At 44.4% G+C, this 22685-nt stretch overlaps 1 protein-coding gene across 2 annotated transcripts in view; it reads right to left on the reverse strand.

Annotated features, from left to right (window-relative positions):
* ctbp2l (C-terminal binding protein 2, like) overlaps nucleotides 1-22685 on the reverse strand; it is a 61279-nt gene that overhangs the window by 14188 nt on the left and 24406 nt on the right. Inside the window, exon 2 of one of the 2 annotated variants that reach the window (XM_063002747.1) lies at nucleotides 13946-14151. In XM_063002747.1, the coding sequence (XP_062858817.1) occupies nucleotides 13946-14003 (58 nt within the window). In that variant the 5' untranslated portion in view covers nucleotides 14004-14151. Of the gene's footprint in view, nucleotides 1-7615; nucleotides 9102-13945; nucleotides 14152-22685 lie in introns of those variants that run through there. The other variant, XM_063002746.1, reaches the window with a different exon arrangement.

A 22685-nucleotide genomic window follows, 5' to 3' on the forward strand; every position in this document is an offset into this window, starting at 1 on the left:
AAGATAAACGAAACAAAACAACCACGCCCTCTTACGTTTACATTTTCGGCATTTAGCGGACGCTTTTATCCAAAGCGGATTAAGGGTCGAGCTCAAGGGCCCAACAGTGGCAACCTGGCAGTGGGTGGGCTTGAACCAGCGACCTTTCGAATACTAGACCACTAGGCTCTTGACGTCACACGTTAATTAATTCTGTTAAGACCGAACTACAACTCTTTCCCTGACGTCACCACAGGAAACGGCATCCTCCCTCTCTTCTAGTCTCCGGCTGCGGTTGCCAGGTGACTTCCTCCATGACGACAGGCTGGGCAGGGCTGCGGTTGCTATGCCAACCATCAGTCGCCAACTCTCACAGGTACGCAGGTTCCGCTAAACGAGTAAAGCGACAACATGACGGCAACACCTACCAGATCGAATACTGGGAAGCCAAAGTAGCATGTTAAGCATCATACACGATTGCAGAGGGTGGATTGGCTACTTTCAATTAGCTACAAATGTAAGTGAGTGAGTGAGTGATGTCCCAGTGTTTGAAGGGAGGCTCTGAACCCTCCATGACCCTGATTAGGATGAAGCACCGACTGAACGTAAATGAATAAATAAATAAGCATTGGGGGGCCTCACACGGGGCCCAGCGGGACTCTCCGTACTACAGCTGGTGACTTTTCTGTGCCCACATAATTAGACTAGAGGATTAGACCAGCCAGAAGCAATAGAGAATTCTTGGGATCTCTTACAAACTACTAGAACAGGAGTCACCGTCCACAGTCAAGTGAGCTTCTTGTTGGCATTGACCCAGAGGCTGCCCTGCTTTAAAACCTGGCATTTAAGTTTCATCTCTAGAAGAAAGTTTGGTGGTCAGATGAAATCAAGACCGAGTTACTCGGCCACAATGACCAGAGGTATGTTGGAAGGCAAAGAAGTGGCATTTACACCCAACAACACTGTACCTAGTGCTAAGCTCGGGTGGTGCAGCAGTCTAAGACCCTTGGCCGCCACCTTCACTAAACAGACACAGTTGGTCGTGTCTGAGAAAGAGGGTGGCAAAACAGGCTTCACTTTTTTTTGTCACAGCGACTCCTACTGGGATCTGGGGTTTAAATCCTCAGCTGTGCTATCAACCATCCTACTGGGATCTGGGGATCTAATCCATAGCGGTGCTATCGATTGGTCGGGCGTCAACATTCAACAGCGACTCCTACTGGGATCTGAGGTTCGAATACACAGTGGTGCTATTGACCGGTCGGGTTTCCACACTGTTGAGGCCCTTGCTGCCTCAACAACGACACCTACTGCCTGGTCAAGGTGCTGCCACAAGTGATGGAAGAGTACAGATAGCAAAGCACATTTCTTCATAATGTTATCTGTCACAATCGGCTGCAGTCAGGTGTTTGGGTATATCTAAATTTCCAAATTTGGACAATTTGGGCAAACATCTGACTAGCTACGGGACCTGGTGTCAAAAAAGCTCCTTAACAAGCTCCAATATTTTTGCAGTTCACCTACTTACCCCACAATTCCACCCAGGGCATTTTTAATCTCACAGTCCAGAACCCTAAATAAAAAAAAACCCACCCCCCAACCCCCCAGAACACACACCTCCACCCTGAGTAAAAAGTGCCGCTTGCCTGGTGATCGCTGCCTCCACATCCTTCATCCAAAACAACCGGAGTAAAACAGAACGAGTCGCCTGTTCAGGGGTCGCAGCAATCCGTCACTAATCCTTTACTCTACCCCTCTATCCTCCTCCTCCTGTCTCTCTTAGGTACAGATCTCCACCATTTCACCTCCATCTTCACCTCCTCCGACGACGACAGACGTTCAGCCACGTCCTGCTTTTCTTTATAATATTTCAGTCGGAGAGAGCGGAGAGCTGAGCGCATTCATCACCAAGAGAGAGAGAGAGAGAGGGAGAGAGAGAGAGAGACTCTTCCTGCACTCTCTCAGTCTCTTTTAATTTCTCTTTTAGTCTTTATTCTCTATTTATTCTCCTTCTTTTAGTCTCTCTCTTTTGGTCTCCCTCTTTTAGTCTTACTATTTAGTCACTCTATTTTATTCTCTTTTTTAGTCTCCTTCTTTTAGTCTCTCTCTTTTGATCTCCCTCGTAGTCTCCTTCCTTTAGACTCTCTCTTTTAGTCTCCTTCCTTTAGTCTCTCTCTTAGTCTCCTTCCTTTAGTCTCTCTCTTTTAGTCACCCTATTTTAGTCTCCCACGTTTAGTCTCCTTTAGTCTATTTTAGTCTCTCTTTTTGTCTTCCACTTTAAGACTCTCTTTTAGTCTCACTCCTTTAGTCTCCCTCTTTTAGTTTCTCTGTTTTAAACTCTCGTTTTTAGTCTGTTTTTAGTCTCCCTCTTTTAGTCTCCCTCTTTTAGTCTCACACTTTTAGTCTACCATTTTTAGTCTTTCTTTTTAGACTCCCTCCTTTAGTCGCTCTTTTAGTCTCTCTGTTTTAGCCTCTATATTTAGTCTCCCTCTTTTAGTCTATCTTTTAGTCTTCTTTAGTCTGTTTTGGTCTCCCTCTTTTAAACCCCTTCTCCTAGTCCCCCCATTTTAGTCCTCCTTTTTTAGTCTCACTTATAGTCTCTGTCTATTAGTCTCAGTCTCCTTTATGTTCAAGGTAGCTTAGTGTTTAAAGTACTGGACTAGTAATTGTAAGGTCACTGGTTTATTACACCACAGCTACCTGTATAATACCACTGTTGGACTCTCGAGCAAGGCCCTTATATTTCACATTGAATAAAAGTGCATGTGTGTGTGTGTGTGTGTGTGTGTGTGTATCACTACATTCTGTAATGAGAACCACAGAGTAACACGTCTTCTCTATTACACATGAAGCTGTCAGGGTCGTCTTTTCACCACTTCTTCTACAATCTCCACATCTTTCAATCTCGCTCGCTTTTTTAACCTCTGATTCTCACTTGAATTGTCTCTGTCTGTCTGCCGCACCAGAGAAAGCGCAGTGGACGTTAAAGACCAGAGAGAGAATAAGAGAGAAATCTGATCTAAGTAGGTGTATGGCTCAGCTTTCAGTCTGACACGCTTTTCAGTCTCTGAGTCTCTGTTTGACTCGCTGGAAATTAAAAATAGCAGAAAAATTCCACAGTAACGGACGCGGCTACTGATCCTGAGGCTGTTAGAATTCTGAAAAACACAGAAATGAAAACACTGGAATGCTGAGGCGAGCTGTGCTGCTGCAGGACTGTTTTAATTATTGATGCAAGCTGGGATTGGGCTTGTAGCAGCAGGTGGATTGAGTGTGTGTGTGTGTGTGTGTGTGTGTGTGTGTGTGTTTAATACACTGTTGTTCATAGCAATTTTCGAACGGCTGACACAAATATTTAATCCACACAACCTGTGACATGGTTCACAACTGTAACAGTGACTATAACACAATACATAACCACGCCACACACACACACACCCAAACACACAGCAGATGAACACGTTACATAAACAACAAACTGATCTCAGGTCAGAGAATGAGCTCCACCCAGTGATGCTTTGGCTACCCATCATGCCTTGCAAACTCGCCTTTATCCTTTGTAAATCTTCCCTAGTGTGAGGACACAAACCTGCAGATTATCAGGGTTTCACATGTCAACACACACACACACACACACACTCACAAATGCACACAAACAACCTAACACACACACACATGCACACACACACAACTGTACACACACCACATACACACACACTTTGTAACACACATTTGCACACACACTTTAACACACACACACCCTAATACACACACATATACACTCTAACACACACACTAACACACCCTATGATACATAACCTAACCCATTTTAACTTACACAAACCACTCAAACACACATACACACACTTCCACACACACACACACACACCAGCTTGCACAGGGTTAAGTAATACAGACCTGCAGGGTTTTCTATCCGAGTGACTGTTAGCTCCATGTCCTGTGTGTGTGTGTGTGTGTTTGTGTGTGTGTGTGTGTGTGTGTGTGTGTGTTATTTACAGTAATCAGTCTGCTTTGTGCTGCTGAGTTTGAGGTTCAGATCGTTTAGTGGTTTAGTTAAAGCTCTTCTAACAGAATAATCCACCCGGCAGCAGCAGCTACGCCCTCCCACTCTCCACACACACACACACACACACACACACACTGTGATGTAAAAAAGTAATCTCTCCTTTCCACATTTCAAATCTGCTCCTTTCACATTACGCCACAGCGAGTGGTGTGTGTGTGTGTGTGTGTGTGTGAACAGTCCTACAGTGTGTGTGAGACTCAGTAAATGTTTGAGTAGTTTTAATCTACAACAGCACAACAGATTTAATTGTCCAAAAAAGACCACCAACCCACCTTCACCCCCATGTTACTTAGCAACACAAACATAACACACACACACACACACACACACACACACAGGTGAAAAGAGTGCGGCACTACGGGACGCAAATAACTGAGCAGCAAATGTCAGACCCCCGCTGAAGAGTTTCTTCTACTACAGCTCATTTATTTGTACTTAACACTTTATTCTAATCAGGGTTGCAGCGTGTCAGGTGCCTCCCAGAAATACTGGATGTTAGGCACAAATACAGATAAGAAAATATAAAGAATAATTTAATAATTTATTAATATTTAATAATTCATTTATTATTATTATATGTGCACTAAATTATTACTATTATGTATATTTGCCCTATAATATATATTTGCCCTATATTATCATTATATATCTGTCCTATAATATTATTAGATATACTGTATATCTGTCCTATATTATATATATACAGTGTATCACAAAAGTGAGTACACCCCTCACATTTCTGCAGATATTTAAGTATATCTTTTCATGGGACAACACTGACAAAATGACACTTTGACACAATGAAAAGTAGTCTGTGTGCAGCTTATATAACAGTGTAAATTTATTCTTCCCTCAAAATAACTCAAAATACAGCCATTAATGTCTAAACCATCGGCAACAAAAGTGAGTACACCCCTAAGAGACTACACCCCTAAATGTCCAAATTGAGCACTGCTTGTCATTTTCCCTCCAAAATGTCATGTGATTTGTTAGTGTTACTAGGTCTCAGGTGTGCATAGGGAGCAGGTGTGTTCAATTTAGTAGTACAGCTCTCACACTCTCTCATACTGGTCACTGAAAGTTCCAACATGGCACCTCATGGCAAAGAACTCTCTGAGGATCTTAAAAGACGAATTGTTGCGCTACATGAAGATGGCCAAGGCTACAAGAAGATTGCCAACACCCTGAAACTGAGCTGCAGCACAGTGGCCAAGATCATCCAGCGTTTTAAAAGAGCAGGGTCCACTCAGAACAGACCTCGTGTTGGTCGTCCAAAGAAGCTGAGTGCACGTGCTCAGCGTCACATCCAGCTGCTGTCTTTGAAAGACAGGCGCAGGAGTGCTGTCAGCATTGCTGCAGAGATTGAAAAGGTGGGGGGTCAGCCTGTCAGTGCTCAGACCATACGCCGCACACTACATCAAATTGGTCTGCATGGCTGTCACCCCAGAAGGAAGCCTCTTCTGAAGTCTCTACACAAGAAAGCTCGCAAACAGTTTGCTGAAGACATGTCAACAAAGGACATGGATTACTGGAACCATGTCCTATGGTCTGATGAGACCAAGATTAATTTGTTTGGTTCAGATGGTCTCAAGCATGTGTGGCGGCAATCAGGTGAGGAGTACAAAGATAAGTGTGTCATGCCTACAGTCAAGCATGGTGGTGGGAATGCCATGGTCTGGGGCTGCATGAGTGCAGCAGGTGTTGGGGAGTTACATTTCATTGAGGGACACATGAACTCCAATATGTACTGTGAAATACTGAGAAGAGCATGATCCCCTCCCTCCGGAAACTGGGTCGCAGGGCAGTGTTCCAGCATGATAATGACCCCAAACACACCTCTAAGACGACCACTGCTTTATTGAAGAGGCTGAGGGTAAAGGTGATGGACTGGCCAAGCATGTTTCCAGACCTAAACCCAATAGAACATCTTTGGGGCATCCTCAAGCGGAAGGTGGAGGAACGCAAAGTCTCGAATATCCGCCGGCTCCGTGATGTCGTCATGGAGGAGTGGAAAAGCATTCCAGTGGCAACCTGTGAAGCTCTGGTAAACTCCATGCCCAGGAGAGTTAAGGCAGTTCTGGGAAATAATGGTGGCCACACAAAATATTGACACTTCAGGAACTTTCACTAAGGGGTGTACTCACTTTTGTTGCCGGTGGTTTAGACATTAATGGCTGTATATTGAGTTATTTTGAGAGAAGAATAAATTTACACTGTTATATAAGCTGCACACAGACTACTTTTCATTGTGTCAAAGTGTCATTTTGTCAGTGTTGTCCCATGAAAAGATATACTTAAATATCTGCAAAAATGTGAGAGGTGTACTCACTTTTGTGATACACTGTATATATATATATATACAGTATATACTGTATATCTGAACTATATCATTATTATTATATATATACTGTATCTGTCCTATATATTATAAATATATATATATATCTGAACTATATCATTATTATTATATATATATCTGTCCTATATTATTATTTTTATTATTATATATATCTGTCATATATTATATATATATATCTGTCCTATATTATTATTATATATATATATATCTGTCCTATATTATTATATATATATATATATATATATATATACATCTGTCCTATATTATATATATATATATATATATATATATATATATATATATATATATATATATACAGTGCCTCGAAAAAAACCAGCGGAGCCACGTGCTTTCTGCATCCTATTAGCTTTAAAGGGATTTCAGGGATTTAAGACTCTATTTACGCAGCAGTGATGGGAAGTAGAGAGTGTCGGTGCACCGGTTATTTATTTCTAAAAAACACCCAGGAACACAAGGAAGCCACAGAACAAATGTGATCCATGTAGGACAGTCTAAACCCCCATACAGACATACATATGTCCAACTATACATCCATCCATCCAACAATCCATCTATCAATAATTTCCTTCATCAATCCAACCATTTATCAAACAATCCAACAATCCGTCCATTAAGTAATTCATTCATAAATCCATCTATTTCATTATCGACTAGCACTTCATCCAGATGAGGGACTTCGTGGATCCTGCACACTATATACAGCAGCACAGACAGGACAAGATACCAATACACAGCATCTCACAATAACTTACATTAAGAAGCCATTCTAGAAGTAGCCAATCCACACTCTGCAAGCCTTTAAGACATGGACCAGCACCAGTGTACCATGAGGAATCCCAGATGGACATGGGGAAAACATGCAAAACCAGACAGATCCTGACAAAAGGCCAGGATTGAACTCAGGTCCTTAAGGTCCCAGATACTTTGCGGCACCTATTTTACCAACTGTGCCTCAGTGGTGCTCGGCATATACTTAGTTATTCCTTAAAGAGGAGCCTCATCATTTAGTAATGTGAGTGCATTAAAAATTCAAGAAGATCACAAAACCCTAAATACTCTAAAGGTGCACCTATACGTTTTAATACTGCAGGAGAAAGACCCGAAAAACACCAAAAATGGTAACAAACAAAGCAGGAAACGTTAAAAATAAAGTAAGAAAGGTTTATTACTTGTATCTTGTGAAACCATGGTGGAAACGATGACCGGAGGACCGGTGCGTCTTGTCATCTGGGCGTTGTTGGAGTTAAGGTTCTGAGACGGGATGGTGGTACCCGAAGGCATGACTGCGGTCTCACCTGGAGCGACTCCCTTCCTTAAAAGCTGGGGACTGGGGTAAGCGCTCACACCTGAAGGCATATGAGGTAGACTAGGTGCTCTCTTCATCAACTCCATAGGTGTGTATGTGCTGGAGAAGGCTTTGGGTGCTAGACCGGAGCTGCTCAGGACCCCCGCTTGCTGCTGTTGCTGTGGCAGGCTCGACAGAGGTAACCCGGTATGGGGGTTGTACATGGTGAGCGGTCGCGTCTGCGTGAGGGAATTGCTGTACGCTCCAGGATTGATGGTAAGCCCTCCGAGAGGACGTACTCCTGGATAGGTAGTCGCTTCTAGGAGGTGCTGAGAAGGAGCACTGCTCGGTCGACGGTTAAGATACTCGCCCATCCTTGGAGATACGGTTTGCAGAGCACTCGGGGGCTGCTGCAAGAGGTGGGACTCCATGGCCAAACCCTGGGGCTGAGTATACAGGTCGTTGCGATGGCTGAAGCTGTTGGAGCGTCCGCGTATTGCGGTCGGCCCAGTGGCTCCGGTTTTGCAGTTGAGGACCACTCTGGAGAGCACCCGAGCCTGACCCAGGTTTGGCACCACGGAGCGGATATCGTGGTCTTCCATCACGGCCAGCATGGCGGTCGAATCGAAGCCTTGCTGCAACAGGAGACTGATGGTGCTCTCAGATAGACCCTCGGTACGCAAGTAGGTCAGGAAAGCTGGATCTATGGTCCTTTTCGGGTCCATAGTGACAGCCGCCGATGGGTGCTGGGTTTGGATTCCGGCCATGAGCGGAGCTGGGGTCGCGGCCACCATGGCTGCACTGGCGTCATAGGCGGGATCGTAGGGCAGCCGCTGAGCGGGCGCATAGGCAGACACTGCACGAGGTATGCTTCCATCGACAAAAGAATTGGTTGTCGGATCCATGACAATACAGGTGGACGGAGGGTGGTCCAGATGAATTCCGTTGGCTTCGTGGTAACCAGCCTGTTCGGTCGAAAACCTCGTACCGAGGGGCTCGATGCCGAAGAAGGCAGGAGAGGCAGCCCTACTGCGAATGCGCTGAGTGTCTTGGAACGCCAGTGTATCCCGGTACAGACGGCTTAACTCGTGAGCCGCGGAAGAGGGTGGCGGAGGCGGAGGAGGAGGAGGTGGTGGTGGAGGGGGAGGTGGAGCAGGGCCAGGTGTAGGTGCGCGAGCAGGAGGCCTAGTTTGCCCTTGATCCCAGGCAGATCTAACCCCTCCCGCACCCAGCCCATAATGCGGGCCCATTCTGCTAAGAAGCTGTTGGCTTCCCCTGTAAAACCCATGCAGATCTTCAGGAGGCTGAGCGGATAAAGCGGTGTCGAACGGGTAGTAATCGGGAGGAGGAACGGTGCCCCTTACCGCCATGGCGTCCACGAGGTGATTGCCGGTCGATTCTGGTACAGGATTTATCCTCATGGAAAGATTCTCATACCTTTCACGGATGCAGTCGGGGTAAAGGTCGTCCCGGTAGACAACTTGCTCCTGCTCCACTTCAGGGTACAGTAACGAGCAAGGTGGTTGGCGGGGATCGAACCACAGTTTACCGTCGCCTCCGAAGTAGACAGAATTCCTTCGCCCCGCAATGGTTACACCAAGAAATACTTCTGCCCCACCAACACTCGAGAGATGCTCGCTCGGTCCTGCTAGGAAGGAGACTACAACCGCACTGCGCACATCTCATGAACATAAGGAGCCGTGAGGTGTGGAAAAAAGCGGTAAGGGGCTCGATTTCACCTCTCACGTTTCAGGCGAAGAAAAAAGCGTGAGGTACGAGGTATCGTTTCACCTGGGACCTTTTTTCCCCTCCCTATAGGTAACGGTGTCGAGTGTCCACATACTGGCAGGTAGCCCCTAAATTATTCAGCTTTGGAAACATAGGAGGGGACGAACCGGCGCACACGAGCAAGAAAAGAAACACCCACCCAACCCATGGCACATGCACTATATAGGCAAAAGTATTGGCACATCCCTTTTATAAGGAGTAATAAATCTATTATATAAAGGAAATGATATGATTCCATCTTTGCTGCAACTGTTTACGGCAGGCCCTGTTCCTGAGCTCCACGCAAAGCTCTATAAAGACGTGAAGAAACGCTCGGTTTAAAGAACCTCCAGTACAGGAGGGAGGAAGCGCTACAGAGCACCACAGGCCAACAGTTGGGTCATGACATTTACAAAATGGCATTTTTGTAGGAGTGGGAGGAAAAAGTCAGTCCGAGGCCGCTGCTGCTGATACAAAGCTTTCAGGCCTCAGCTTTCTGCACAAGAGGACACTCGATACACTATATGGACAAAAGTATTGGGACGCCTCTCCCTGAGCTTGTTGGGCATCTCATTCCAAAATTGAAGACTATAATTGAGACTTTCAAGTGATTCAGTCAGAATCTGTGTCCATACAGCTAAAGAAGAATATTCGCCAGGTCGGGTCAAGCCATGACCATGAAGGCCTGATTCACAATGTTCAAATTCTTCCCACAGGTGTTATAAATAAGCTTCAGGGCTCTATGCAGAACACCAAAGTTCCTGTTTCTCCACAACATGATTGGATCCCTGTTATGGATACAGGGAACCAGCCCTTTTTCTACATTAGAAAGTTTATTTGAATGAAATGGAATAGTCTGATGCTATCTGCTTTATCAATCAAGAATAAAGGCCGTCAACGTGAGCAATGGCTCTGTAACTCTTAAGAGACTGATCGCATCTGTATTCGAATCTTAGGCATCATGTGCTGCTTTTTTTTAGACCGTTTAGCCTGGTTGTGACTAGTAAAGATGTCAATGGAATTTGGTTAACTGGTTGATTTAGTGGCTAAAAGGGGATTTACTTTTTCACAATGATTTAAAGAAGTAAAGTCATCATTTAAAAAAAGTGTTTTGTGTTTACTTGGGTCTTTGTCTAATAATAAAAGTAGTTTGATCATCTGAATATTAGTTTTAAAAATACCTTTTCACAGCACTGTTAATCTAATAATAATAATAATAATAATAGTATAATAAATCAAATAAATCAAATAATAATATTAATAAATCTAATAACAACAACAATAATAATAATAATAAATCTAACAATAATAATAATAAATCTAATAATAATAAATCTAATAATAATAATAATATCTAATAATAAAATAATAATAATAATAATAAAAAGAAGAAGAAATGTAATAATAATAAAAATTGTAAAGTAAATCTAATAATAATAGTAATAATAATAATAATAATAATAATAATAATAATAACAATAATTGTAAAGTAAAGCTAATAATAATAGAAAAGTAATAATAATAATAGTAAGAATTGTAAGAACTGAAAATGGTCCATCACAGTCAGCCAAAAAAAAATGCAATAAATTTTTGTTGTGTTTGATGTTTATAAAATGTAAAAGCATTGAAAGAACAAGATTTTGCTTTGAACGGCGGCTGAGATGCGTCAGCGACTAATGGAAGAGTCGACCACACTGAGTGGGTTGAGTGGGTGTCGAAAAAAAGCCATAAAAACCTCAGTAAGACGCCGCATGAACATCTGCCCCGCAGGTCGCTCTTCACTCCCGACTCTTTTCTTTTTTGAGCAGGACTTTCTTCTCCTGAGTTTCGTTCTCGGTGGGTTTAAGAGGTCAGCCGTGACACAACCAGCCTGAAGCCATGGAAGTTTAACGAAACCCACTCCGTTTTAGAGAATATATGTGTGTTTTTAAAAGAGAAAACTAAGCCCTTTAAACTTCATGATAAAAAATTCTCCTCTTGCTCCCGTTTGCCTCCGTCTGGCCTTTCTGTTTTCATCATGTCACGATGTGTCAGCTGTAAAACGCCATTAATTACGGTGCTGCGTTTCTCCACGGCAACCAGAGACAATAAGTGTTTTAATGAGCTCTGACACGGACCGTCGTTCAGCCTGACGTCCTGTCAAAATATTAATAACACGTTTCAGGTTCTCAGGCACCATCACAGGAACACAAAAAGCACCAGCACATCAACGTCAATTTCTCTTCTCAGTCCACATGATAGACAGAGTTATAGACAACGGGTCTGTCCGAAAACCTCTAAGGACCTCTCTCTACACAGACGCATTTTACATCATCCAACACGCCGGAGAAGAGGCCATGTCTAAATTCTTAGATTTCTTAAAATGCTGCCTACTGAGGTGCCTTAATTCTGAGTGATAATCTGACTGAATAATGAGGGAGCGTCCGGCGCTTCCCTAGCACTGAATCCCAGCATTCCTTGCGGCACGACTTCTCTCACAAAAAACTACAAACATGCCAGACGAATGCGGAGCAACCAACGGAGTTATAATTTGTATAAAGGTGCACAAGTGTCATTTATTTAGCCTTGGCAACAAAAGACCACTGTTCCATGTACTTTGTAACAGGTGCAGTCAAACTTCTATGGCCACAGAGAAGTCACCAGCTGTAGTCGACCATAAAAAATAAAGAAAGAATTAAGACAGGGGCGGCACGCTGGCCTGGTGGGTAGCACTGTCACCTCACAGCAAGAAAGTCCTGGGTTCGATCGCCATGTCTATGTTGTAAACCACAGTGGGACCAGATTGCCATCAATTTCATTAATTAGGTATATTGTGTTTAGTTTTGATGTTGTTTGTGGCGCCTGGGTCACGGTTATAGTGCCCGCCTGGTCAATAGCACTGCTGAGATTTAAACCCGGATTACAGCATCTGTGGGCCAGCCTAATAGACCCTGAGCGCCTTAACTACATTAGATTTAGTTTTAGTATTTACTTACTGCCGTACTACACCTTACCGTGCTTCATGCTAACACTACTACTGTGATAATGTGGATTACTTTGGTGAAATATAAACAGCAGATTCAGATTCACGCAGCCCTCACATCTACAGCCTCCAGTTTTAAGTGCGCTGGAACAGACCGGACGTTACAGAGTGGAAAACAATCACGGCCGTTCCGTTTCCCAGTGATGAATTGGGGCACCTTTCTAGGGCACAGGATGCTTCTGGCAGTACTTGGCAAGCAGAAGTGCTGCGGGACTGGGGGGACGGGGAATGATTAATGCACCCTCGCCTGAAAAAGAACTGCCGGGCAATTAAACTTTCATAGGATTTAGTAAATTAGGAACATGACTGGAAACTTTGAATCCGAGTCAATTACTGAGAGTGTAAAGTGTGTTTTAAAGTTTAAACAAGCTGCAGGGTTTTTTTATGAGCTCCACTGTATGGCTTGTTTAAAACCCCATTCCAAAACCGTGGGAGTTAATATGATAGCGCCACTTTCTTTTTAAAAGCTTCGACAGCCTGTAATACTTTGGGAAGACTAGGGCTTGAACCAGCAACCTTCAGATTACTAGTCCACCTTAACTAACTGCTGAGCTCCCACAGCGCAGACTGAAGATCTGGTCAGATTAGGAGTCGAGATCAGAAGTTCAGCAGGTCATGTGTAGGGCAGCGGGAACATTCGGAGGTCAATCGTGAGTGCGAAAGGTCAGATGTGGTGTAGTGAGAGTGAGGGTCACTTGGGGTCATAATGACACAATACAGGTCGCTCAGGCTGTTTCAGGGCAACATTGTCCGGACAAACCAGGGGTCAGCGGATCATCAGCCCAGAGTTTTTATTCCTTTTAGTTGTTTGATACTGAAATGTCATGTTAAATAAGCATTAATATACACGGTTATTGTATTTAGTCTTTAATAATGCATCATATTAAATTATTATTATTATTTTTTTGCTATTCTGTTTACGCATTTTTCTCTTTTTTCTCCTAATTTAGAATAGTCAAGTCGTCTTCATCTTTCAGTGAATTTGCATATAAAGAGCCATGCCCTGATCTCCACGTTCCTCCACGTTCTGTACAGGCGCCTTGGGTTTCTAACCAGGGTTCTTGCACAGCGTTGAAGACCCCACCCACTTTTCAGTTCTGTCTTTTTCCACCCGGCAGACTCAATGGCCAATTTTGTCTGCCTCAGGTATCGCCATTTATGCCCTCCAGGGGGCGCCCAGCCGACTGGCAGCACCAGGGGAGTTCAGAATACCAGACACGTATGTTACATTATATACATCTTCTATATGACAGGGGTGCAAAACCACATGCACAAAAGTTTACCCAACCAATAAAAAAGACCAATCAATCAGTCTGTTCATGGATACAAATAACCAACCAATCACCCGGAAGTTGCTTGTTGCCCACTAGTGTGACAGTGAGATTAATCTTCAGATGATAATAAAAAGAAAAAACCAGCTCTTACCCTCACAGATTCTGTCCAGTCTCTGTCTCTTCACTTTGTGTTTGTCGGTCAGAGCCATCGTGGCGTTGAGACCCTCAGCTCTTCTGTTTTTATTTCCACTCCGTCACTTTTTCTCTCTTCGTCTCGTTCAGAGTTGAATGTTGTGGCTCAGGTTCCGGTTACAGCGGCGGCTTCTGCCCTAAACGGGCCAAAACCCCTCAAAACACCTGCAACAAAACACACACACACACACACACAACGAGAGCTATTAACACACCGACAGCTAGACTACGAAGGTGACCAGAAGTAAAGCAAATCTGCACAATCAGCCTCTCTTCTGCAGTTAATTTACTGTACTGTAGATGTAACTCATCACACAAATTAAGCCTAAACCAACTCTTTGCTTCTTATTATAGACGCAGAGTAAACGATGACTAATAATTCATATTACATAAAGAATATTACAAAATATTACATGAAGATGTGATAAATAATCACTGCTAAACCATTTCATTCATTTGAGGCAGATGATTAAATTTCTGTGGTTGATTGCAACTATTTTCATCCATATTTTTCTATTCTATAAAAATACATTCAGTTCCTCAGCTTCTCCTTCATCTTCTATTGATTTTATTTATCAATAAGGTTGTTAAGGTGATGTTTCACACTTTGGTTCCATTCATGACAGGACTGGTAGTTACAGGTTACCCATGAGTTTTGAACCTGGATCTCTGTAGTGCAGCTTTGAGACTTGTTCTGCGGTAAAAGTGCTACGGATCTACCACAACATGACCTTATGTACTGATCCTAAAGTGTCCTCCAGCTCACTTGTGTACCCTGTCCTGACTGAGCACTAGATTCCAGGCTGAGTGTGTGTGTGTGTGTGTGCGTGTGTGTGTGTGTATCCGTTAGTACTGACACCCTGTGGCCATAAAAGGAACTGCTGATACTTAACATGGATGTTGGGTGGAGAGACTTTTAACCAACTCACAAATCAACACATTATCAACACAACACATTAACACAACACAAAATAATTACATCAACACCACATCAGCACATAATCTGCACCATATCAACACAACAAAATACTATATCGAAAACACCACATCAACAACACACCAACACAACAACAACAACACTATATCAAAAACAGCACATCAACAACACACCAACACAACATCTAGAACACCAACACAACAACACAACAACAAAATCACCACATCACTTCAACACAATTTAACCCTACATCAACACCACATTACCAACATATCAACACCACATCAATACAACAACGCAACACTATATCAACAACACAACACATCACTACAGCTACACCACATCAACACATCTAGAATACCAACACATGAAAAACATATCAACAACACATCAACAACACCACATTAGCAACACCATCACATCAAAAAATAATAACAGCACAACACATTAACATGACACATCACCGGAGATTTTGGAGTGTGTCTGTGGGAATTCATGCCTAATCAAATTTTAAAATGAGTGAGGTCAGATAGATGTTGGACGAGAAAACCTGGCTTACAACTGAACCCCCCCCCGGTTGGCCTAGATAGTATTTGGATAAAATAAATACATTTCGATAGGGCATGAACACAGAACACAGTCACACTTAGGATGGAAACCATCAGCGCTTCCTGGTGGATGAACTCAACAGGACGTCAGGGGTGTAATTTGGGACCAGGCCTTGACCTTTAGCTCAAATACTCACCAGCATAAAACATTCATTCATTCATTTGAAGCTTGTTTGGATGGCTGTCTCAGAGCTGTGTGTGTGTGTGTGTGTGTGAATTATTTAAAAGGTCAGGCCACCTGCATGCTGTTTTCCTTCATACACTCAGGTACCCAACGCCTCAGCGCCACGCCGAGAAAATCATCCAGTTTATCAGACTAACAAAGCAAGAGAAAAACACACGGCTCAGCTCGGGTTGTGTAGAGAAACGATCTGATCTTCACTAAACGATTGTTCTCTGACATTCACACCAGAAGGTCGTCACACCGACCTCGTTTTCATGAGATTACACTCATAAATTAAATGATAGAATGAAAAAAAGCTACAATACACAGCACAGCCACCTTAAGAGTTGAATGTAAACCTAGAACATCCAGCAACGGTCTCAAAGATGAAAATTCTCATCCGTGTTTTGACCCCCTCTGCATCCACAGAACTGGTTATGAGTTTCCCAAACTCAGTTACCCGAGTTAGCTGCTTTAGACTTTGACATCTTGGACATTTTGACTAACGATTGCTAACTGAATTGCCGTAGGATTGCTAGGACGCCTCATAGTGCAGATTAACCAGTAAACATGAGGCACTTGAACACAAAAAACGGCTCATTTTGAATTGGGTGGGGCAATAATTATAACTGTTTTACATACATACTAGGGAAAAAACATCCAGTAAGTGGATTGGCTGCTGGAAAACTGCCTGTAGGTGTGAGCGGGTAAGTGTGTAGGTGTTGGCACACAGTCCAGGTTGTATTTCAGACACAATAGAAGCACCAAATGCTTCTTAAAATGTGAAATTGCTGATTATCTGAGAATAGGAGTCAGTGCCAGCGATGCCAGCAGTCCCAGTCCTGACTCCTCACTGCCTCAGCGAGCTTCTAACAGAGATGAAGCACAAACAAGAACACAAACCGAGATACAGAACAACACAGAACTGAATCGATTTGTTCTCAGCTTCCACCCACATGTTGGTTAAAGGAAACCAGCAGCCTGTTCAGGTCTGGAACGCAGTTCCTCTGGGCCTTCACAGGAAAACCGAGGACCATCCACAGCTTCCTGATCCAGAACAAGAAGGTGACCCGGCTTTGTGTCGTGCCCACGCTTGTCCTAAAATTTCCATCCTGGCGGAAGGGCCTGCAAATGCTCCTCTGGATTTCAGAATGCGCTGGGATCAGGCCAAGCAAAACCACGTGATGATGAAGTCCAGCACTGACGGACGACCACAGGGGACGGACTGTGGGACTGGTGAAGGTCCTCACAGAAGATGGGTTGAACAGAACCAAACGTACATGTATGTGGAAATTTGACCATAATGGAGCAGTAAATATAAGATCTTTGGTTAAAGCTTCACCACTGGCAAGCTGCCACCGTTGGACTCTTGAGCAAGGCTCTTAACACTTAACTGTAAGTCACTTTAAATGGACGTGTCTGCTGAATGCCAGAAATGTAAATACGCCCCACATGTGGCTTTTCTTTCTGTCAGAAAGGCCATGTACAGCCAGAGGTTTGGAAAACTATATTATTTTCCCTCTTCTAACCCATTTGTGGAAAACAGCCAAAGAAAACTGAACTAATGACATCACAGCGTCTGTATCAATCAGATAAAAACCACAACTACATTTTCCAGACTGTTTTTCCTCGGCCTGCAGTGATGACGTAATTAAACCAGATTTCTTAATTTTTTTAATGATTTCTACACTCACTGTCCATCCTATCAGCTCCACTTACCATATAGAAGCCCTTTATAGTTCTACAATTACTGACTGTAGTCCATCTGTTTCTCTGCATGCTTTGTTAATGGTCAGGACCCCCACAGGACCACCACAGAGCAGGTATTATTTAGATGGTGGATCATTCTCAGCACTGACATTGTGGTGGTGTGTTAGTGTGTGTTGTGCTGGTATGGGTGGATTTTAAATACCGTGTCCACTCACTGTCCACTCTATTAGATGCTCCTACCTAGTCGGTCCACCTTGTAGATGTAAAGTCGGAGACGATCGCTCATCTATTGCTGCTGTTGGTGTGAGTCGGTCATCTTCTAGACCTTCATCAGTGGTCACAGGACGCTGCCCACGGGGCGCTGTTGGCTGGATGTTTTTGGTTGGTGGACGATTCTCAGTCCAGCAGTGACAGTGAGGTGATTAAATCCACTCATACCAGCACAACACACACTAACACACCACCACCATGTCAGTGTCACTACAGTGCTGAGAATGATCCACCACCCAAATAATACCTGCTCTGTGGTGGTCCTGTGGGGGTCCTGACCATTGAAGAACAGCATGAAAGGGGGAAACAAAGCATGCAGAGAAACAGATGGACTACAGTCAGTAATTGTAGAACTACAAAGTGCTTCTATATGGTTAGTGGAGCTGATAAAATGGACAGTGAGTGTAGAAACAAGGAGGTGGTTTTAATGTTATTACTGATAACTAAATTCTATTAAATATTATAATAAATGTATATTATATATAGAATGGGATTTGCTAAAGGTCAGCGCTTTAATAGAGGAGATGATAACAGGCCGGCTAAACCGCTCAATACTTCTGAAACACCCCCCCCGAGACTCCGAGTGAACTTTGATCTATGACGTTGACGTTCGTGAGTTCCAGCGGTAACCGCCCACACAAACAGGGTCCAGTTTCACTAGCGCCGTGCTACGCTACGATGTCTTTCCATCGGGGGTCTGTTAAACAAATATTTTCTTTCAATTACGATGAAAAGTGGACCCCTGCGCGTCCAAGGTCCATATTTTGTCAATATAGCTTTCACAGGAACTCATGCAGGGCCTGGGTAACATCTGCAGAGCCTGTCAAAAACATCTGCTAAGCAAATAGTTTGGGGAAAGCAAACGCACCCACAGAGCTGGTTTTCTGGCAGGAACTCGACTGTACGGATCTGAAGAGGGTTCAGCTGAATTTAGGACTTCATTAAGGAGCAAAATGAAAATAAATGTAGAATAATTCGACATGCACAGAAATAGCAGATGGTTGAACATGCAAGAATGTTCTGATTGACAGCCCAAAGCTTTACCCACTAGGCTCCCACTGTCCCAACATATTGGGTCTGTTCCAAAACCTAGTGAACTGCCTTGCTGCATGCTGCCTACCTAGTGCAGCTGCCTAAATAAACAAGATTCTAATAAGACATCCAGCTCATAAGGCAGATTATTTAGACGCACTACTCAGACGCCGATTACTAAGCTAGCACAGTTAGGCGACACAACCTGCTAACACGCCAGCTAACGTCTCCCTCCGTGTACTGTAAGCGGTTAAACTGTCACTGACTAACATTGTAACGATACATAAGGAGTGTAACAGGTGCAGCAGTGTTGTTGGGAACCTGAGGTCCCTTTCGATTGATAAACGAGGTGGGGGGGGGGGGCAAAGTGGGGGCTACAGATGGCAATTTTATACCCACAAGGTTCATCTGTATGGTACGAGTAGCTTATAAAACAATCAGTGATGTATGTAGTGCTCAGGTCACTCAAACTGGACCCCTGAGCAGGGCATTTAACCCACAATGGCTTGGATCGGATCGCATTTGGTCAGAAGTGCAAGTTGCTTTGGATAAAAGCGGCCCGGTCAAGGTCATGGTGGGTCTGGTTCATTGGACGAGAAGCAAAAAAACAGGCCCTTCCACTGCAAACTGGACCCCTGAGCAGGGCATTTAACCCACAATGGCTTGGATCGGATCGTATCTGGTCAGAAGTGCAAGTTGCTTTGGATAAAAGCGGCTGCTTTATCCCGGTCAAGGTCGCGGTGGGTCTGGTTCATTAGGTGAGAGGCAAAAAAAACACCCCGCATGGGTCGCCAGTCCATCACACTTGGGGCAGTTTGTAGTATCTCCAGTTGGTCTTAGTGAGTGCACGTCTTTGGACTGTGGGAGGAATTTAAAACTCCAAGAATAATTTGACAGCAGACGGTGGAACATGCTGCTCCGAGGCCTGAACAGGTTAGAAGATCTCCAGCACCCCGACACTCCCTTTAATCCCGGCGGTACGTCCCATCGACGCGGCCCTGCCAACGCCACCCCGGGAGAGGTGAAATACGACCCGACTGGTCCGGGCTGTCCCGGCTGAGAGTGCGGACTCTGAATCAGACCCGGAGGAACAGGAATCCATTTTGTCTAACGGCGTATAAAACACGGCGGAGGGAAATAAACGGTGATGAAGTGGAGCGGGAGAACGGGCCGGCGGATCGAGCGCTGAATAAAAGTGCTGACGAGCGGCAAAGCTGGAAAAAAAAAACAGCTATTCATCTCGCGGGCACGGGATCAACGTTACACGCTCGCCTGCTGAGTTATAGAGACACTCATACTGATAAAATCCAACAACACGGAGACTGATCGGAGAAAAGATGACAATTACTGACGACAGTAGAAGCAGGTTTGAGTTACTGTATAAAAAAACTACGTGGAGCTGATCAGACACACACTTCTAATATTTTGCATTAATATAAAAAAGCATGTCTAATTAACTGAGGGTTAAGGGCCATAACCTGGCAGTGGTGGGGCTTGAGCCAGCAACCTTTTGATTGCTAGTCTAGTACCTTAACCACTAGGCTACACCTGCTCTTAATATAAAGTGCTAGCTGTGTTACATTTACATTTTCAGCATTTAGCAGACGCTTTTATACAAAGCGACTTACAGTTATGACTGAACATGATTTTAAGCAATGGAGGGTTAAGGGCCTTGCTCAGGGGCCCAACAGTGGCAACTTGGTGGTGATGGGGCTTGAACCGTCAACCTTCTGATTACTAGTTCAGTACCTTAACCACTGAGCTATCACTTTTACTCCTCGGCCAGCATGGATATCGGGTATGAAAACGAGGTCGACAATGAAATGGAGGGAAACTGAGCATGTCTAAAATATGCGCTGGGATTCTGAACTCTCCAGTCGGCAGGGCGCCCCCTAGCTGGCACGACTGGCAGCGCCCGCAGCAGACAAAATTGCTGCTTGGACAATCAGGAGAAATCTGTGTGTGTGTGTGTGTGTGTGTGTGGGGGGGGGGGGGGGGGGGGTTATTGTGCTCGAGACTTGATGTATCATGAAATATCACCCCGTACCACCCCTCCCAGGGGCACGTCTGTCTTTTAGCTAAATTAACTGGCGACATTAAAATACGACATAAAAGAAAGATGCAGGGGGGAGGGCGGAGGTGTACGGGTGAGGAGCGGGACTGAACAGCGCTAAAGGAAAAATCTGGAGATGCTTTTATTTAAAGACATTTTTTCATTTAGAGGCATCTGAGAGGTGTTGGGGGGGGGGGGGGGTAGCAGCATAACAGCCTCGCCATCGGTTGGGGGGGGGGGGGGGGGGTAGCAGCATAACAGCCTTGCCATCGGAAGGTGTGGGGCAGTTTCAGCTCTGCGGTTGAAGTACTGGACTAATAATTGGAAGTTGCCACTGTAGGACCCCCCTTGGTTGACCGTGTTTAGTTATAACCCCCCCTTCCCAATTTTCCTCCCAATCTAGTCGTATCCGATGACCAGTTTGCATTTCGCTTCCTCTCTACTGATGTTGATCTCCACTGTGATTGAGGAGAACCGTGACTAACACGCGCCCCTCCGACACGTGTGCAGTAGCCGACCGCTTCTTTTCACCTGCACGAGGCGAGTACAGAGAGTCACGCACTGATCCCCATTATCCCTCGTCACTGTGCGGTGCCATCGATCAGCCAGCAGGGGGCGTAAGTGCAGCACCCTTCCTGCGAACGAGCCAATCAGTGTTCGTGTAGGCGCCCAGCCTGCCGGTAGCAAAAAAAATGTGAGAAAATAAGACGGGTTTTACAGGGTTTATATAAAAAACTACAAAATGAAACAAGAAACGACGGAGCTGCTGTAACTGGCTGCTGTTTGCGAAAACCAAGACTTAAAAATATTTGTTCTTTTGTTCGTTTGTTATTTATACGCACGATGCTCATGACGTGTACGAATATGTGTAATAAGTGGACATTTGTACTGGACGTATATTAAATAAGAAAAGCTGAAGTGGTTAAATACCTGCGTCCACTTCAATTCATTAAAACACCTAATTAAATAAATACCACAACACGACTCCTGATTCGTCGATATTCAAACAAGCCGGTTCGTCCCTGTACACAGTAGAGAGTAAAATAAAAGAACGTTTCCATCCTATCCACTTAAGGTTTGCCGCTTTCGCCTCTGCGGGGACATAAAGCTGTCGGAAGGGGTTTTGATTTATCCCGGCGGGTCCGGCTCCTGTCCCGACCGTCGCCGCCTCCGATTCATTTCTCCCTCCCTTTCTCTTCCTGCGTAAATGTAATGAGCTTGCGGCACGGCACGGCAAAGCGCTGACGGAGGTTAAAACGCTGCTGGCTAATAACACGGAGAGCGGGTTACGGGTGGACGGCGCCGGTCCCTGTGTGCGCGGTGCTGCTAATGTTATTCTTCACCGGCTAACTTCGGTAGCACTGACTTAATAACTCATGTTTAAATCCGGGCTCGTTCAGGAGAGGGTGAAGAAGAAGAGAAGGAACGCCTTTGCTCAAGGGTCCAACCGTGGCTGCATAGAAGAGGCAGGATTTAAACCGACAATCTTCTGATTGACAGCCCAAAGCTTTACCCACTAGGTTCCCACTGTCGCAAAATATTGGGTCTGTCCGAAAACCTAAATAAAGCTGCCTAAATAAAAAGGGACAACTCATAAGGCAGATTATTTAGACGCACTACTTAGACGCCAATTACTAAGCTAACACAGTTAGCATCAGGTGGCACAACCGCTAGCATGCCAGCAAACGTCTCCCTCCGTGTACCGAAAGCGGTTAAACTGTCGAAAGCGGTTATTACTGTTGTAATGATACATTAGGAGTGTAACAGGTGCAGCAGTGTTGTTGGGAACCTGGGGTCCCTTTTGATTGATAAACGGGGTGGGGGGGCAAGGTGGGGGCTACAGTTGGAAATTTTCATCTGTATGGTACGAGTAGCTTATAAAACAATCAGTGATGTATGAAGTGCTCAGGTCACTCAAACTGGACT

This window comes from Trichomycterus rosablanca, chromosome 10, assembly GCF_030014385.1.
Source record: "Trichomycterus rosablanca isolate fTriRos1 chromosome 10, fTriRos1.hap1, whole genome shotgun sequence".
Classification (NCBI taxonomy): Eukaryota; Metazoa; Chordata; class Actinopteri; order Siluriformes; family Trichomycteridae; genus Trichomycterus; species Trichomycterus rosablanca.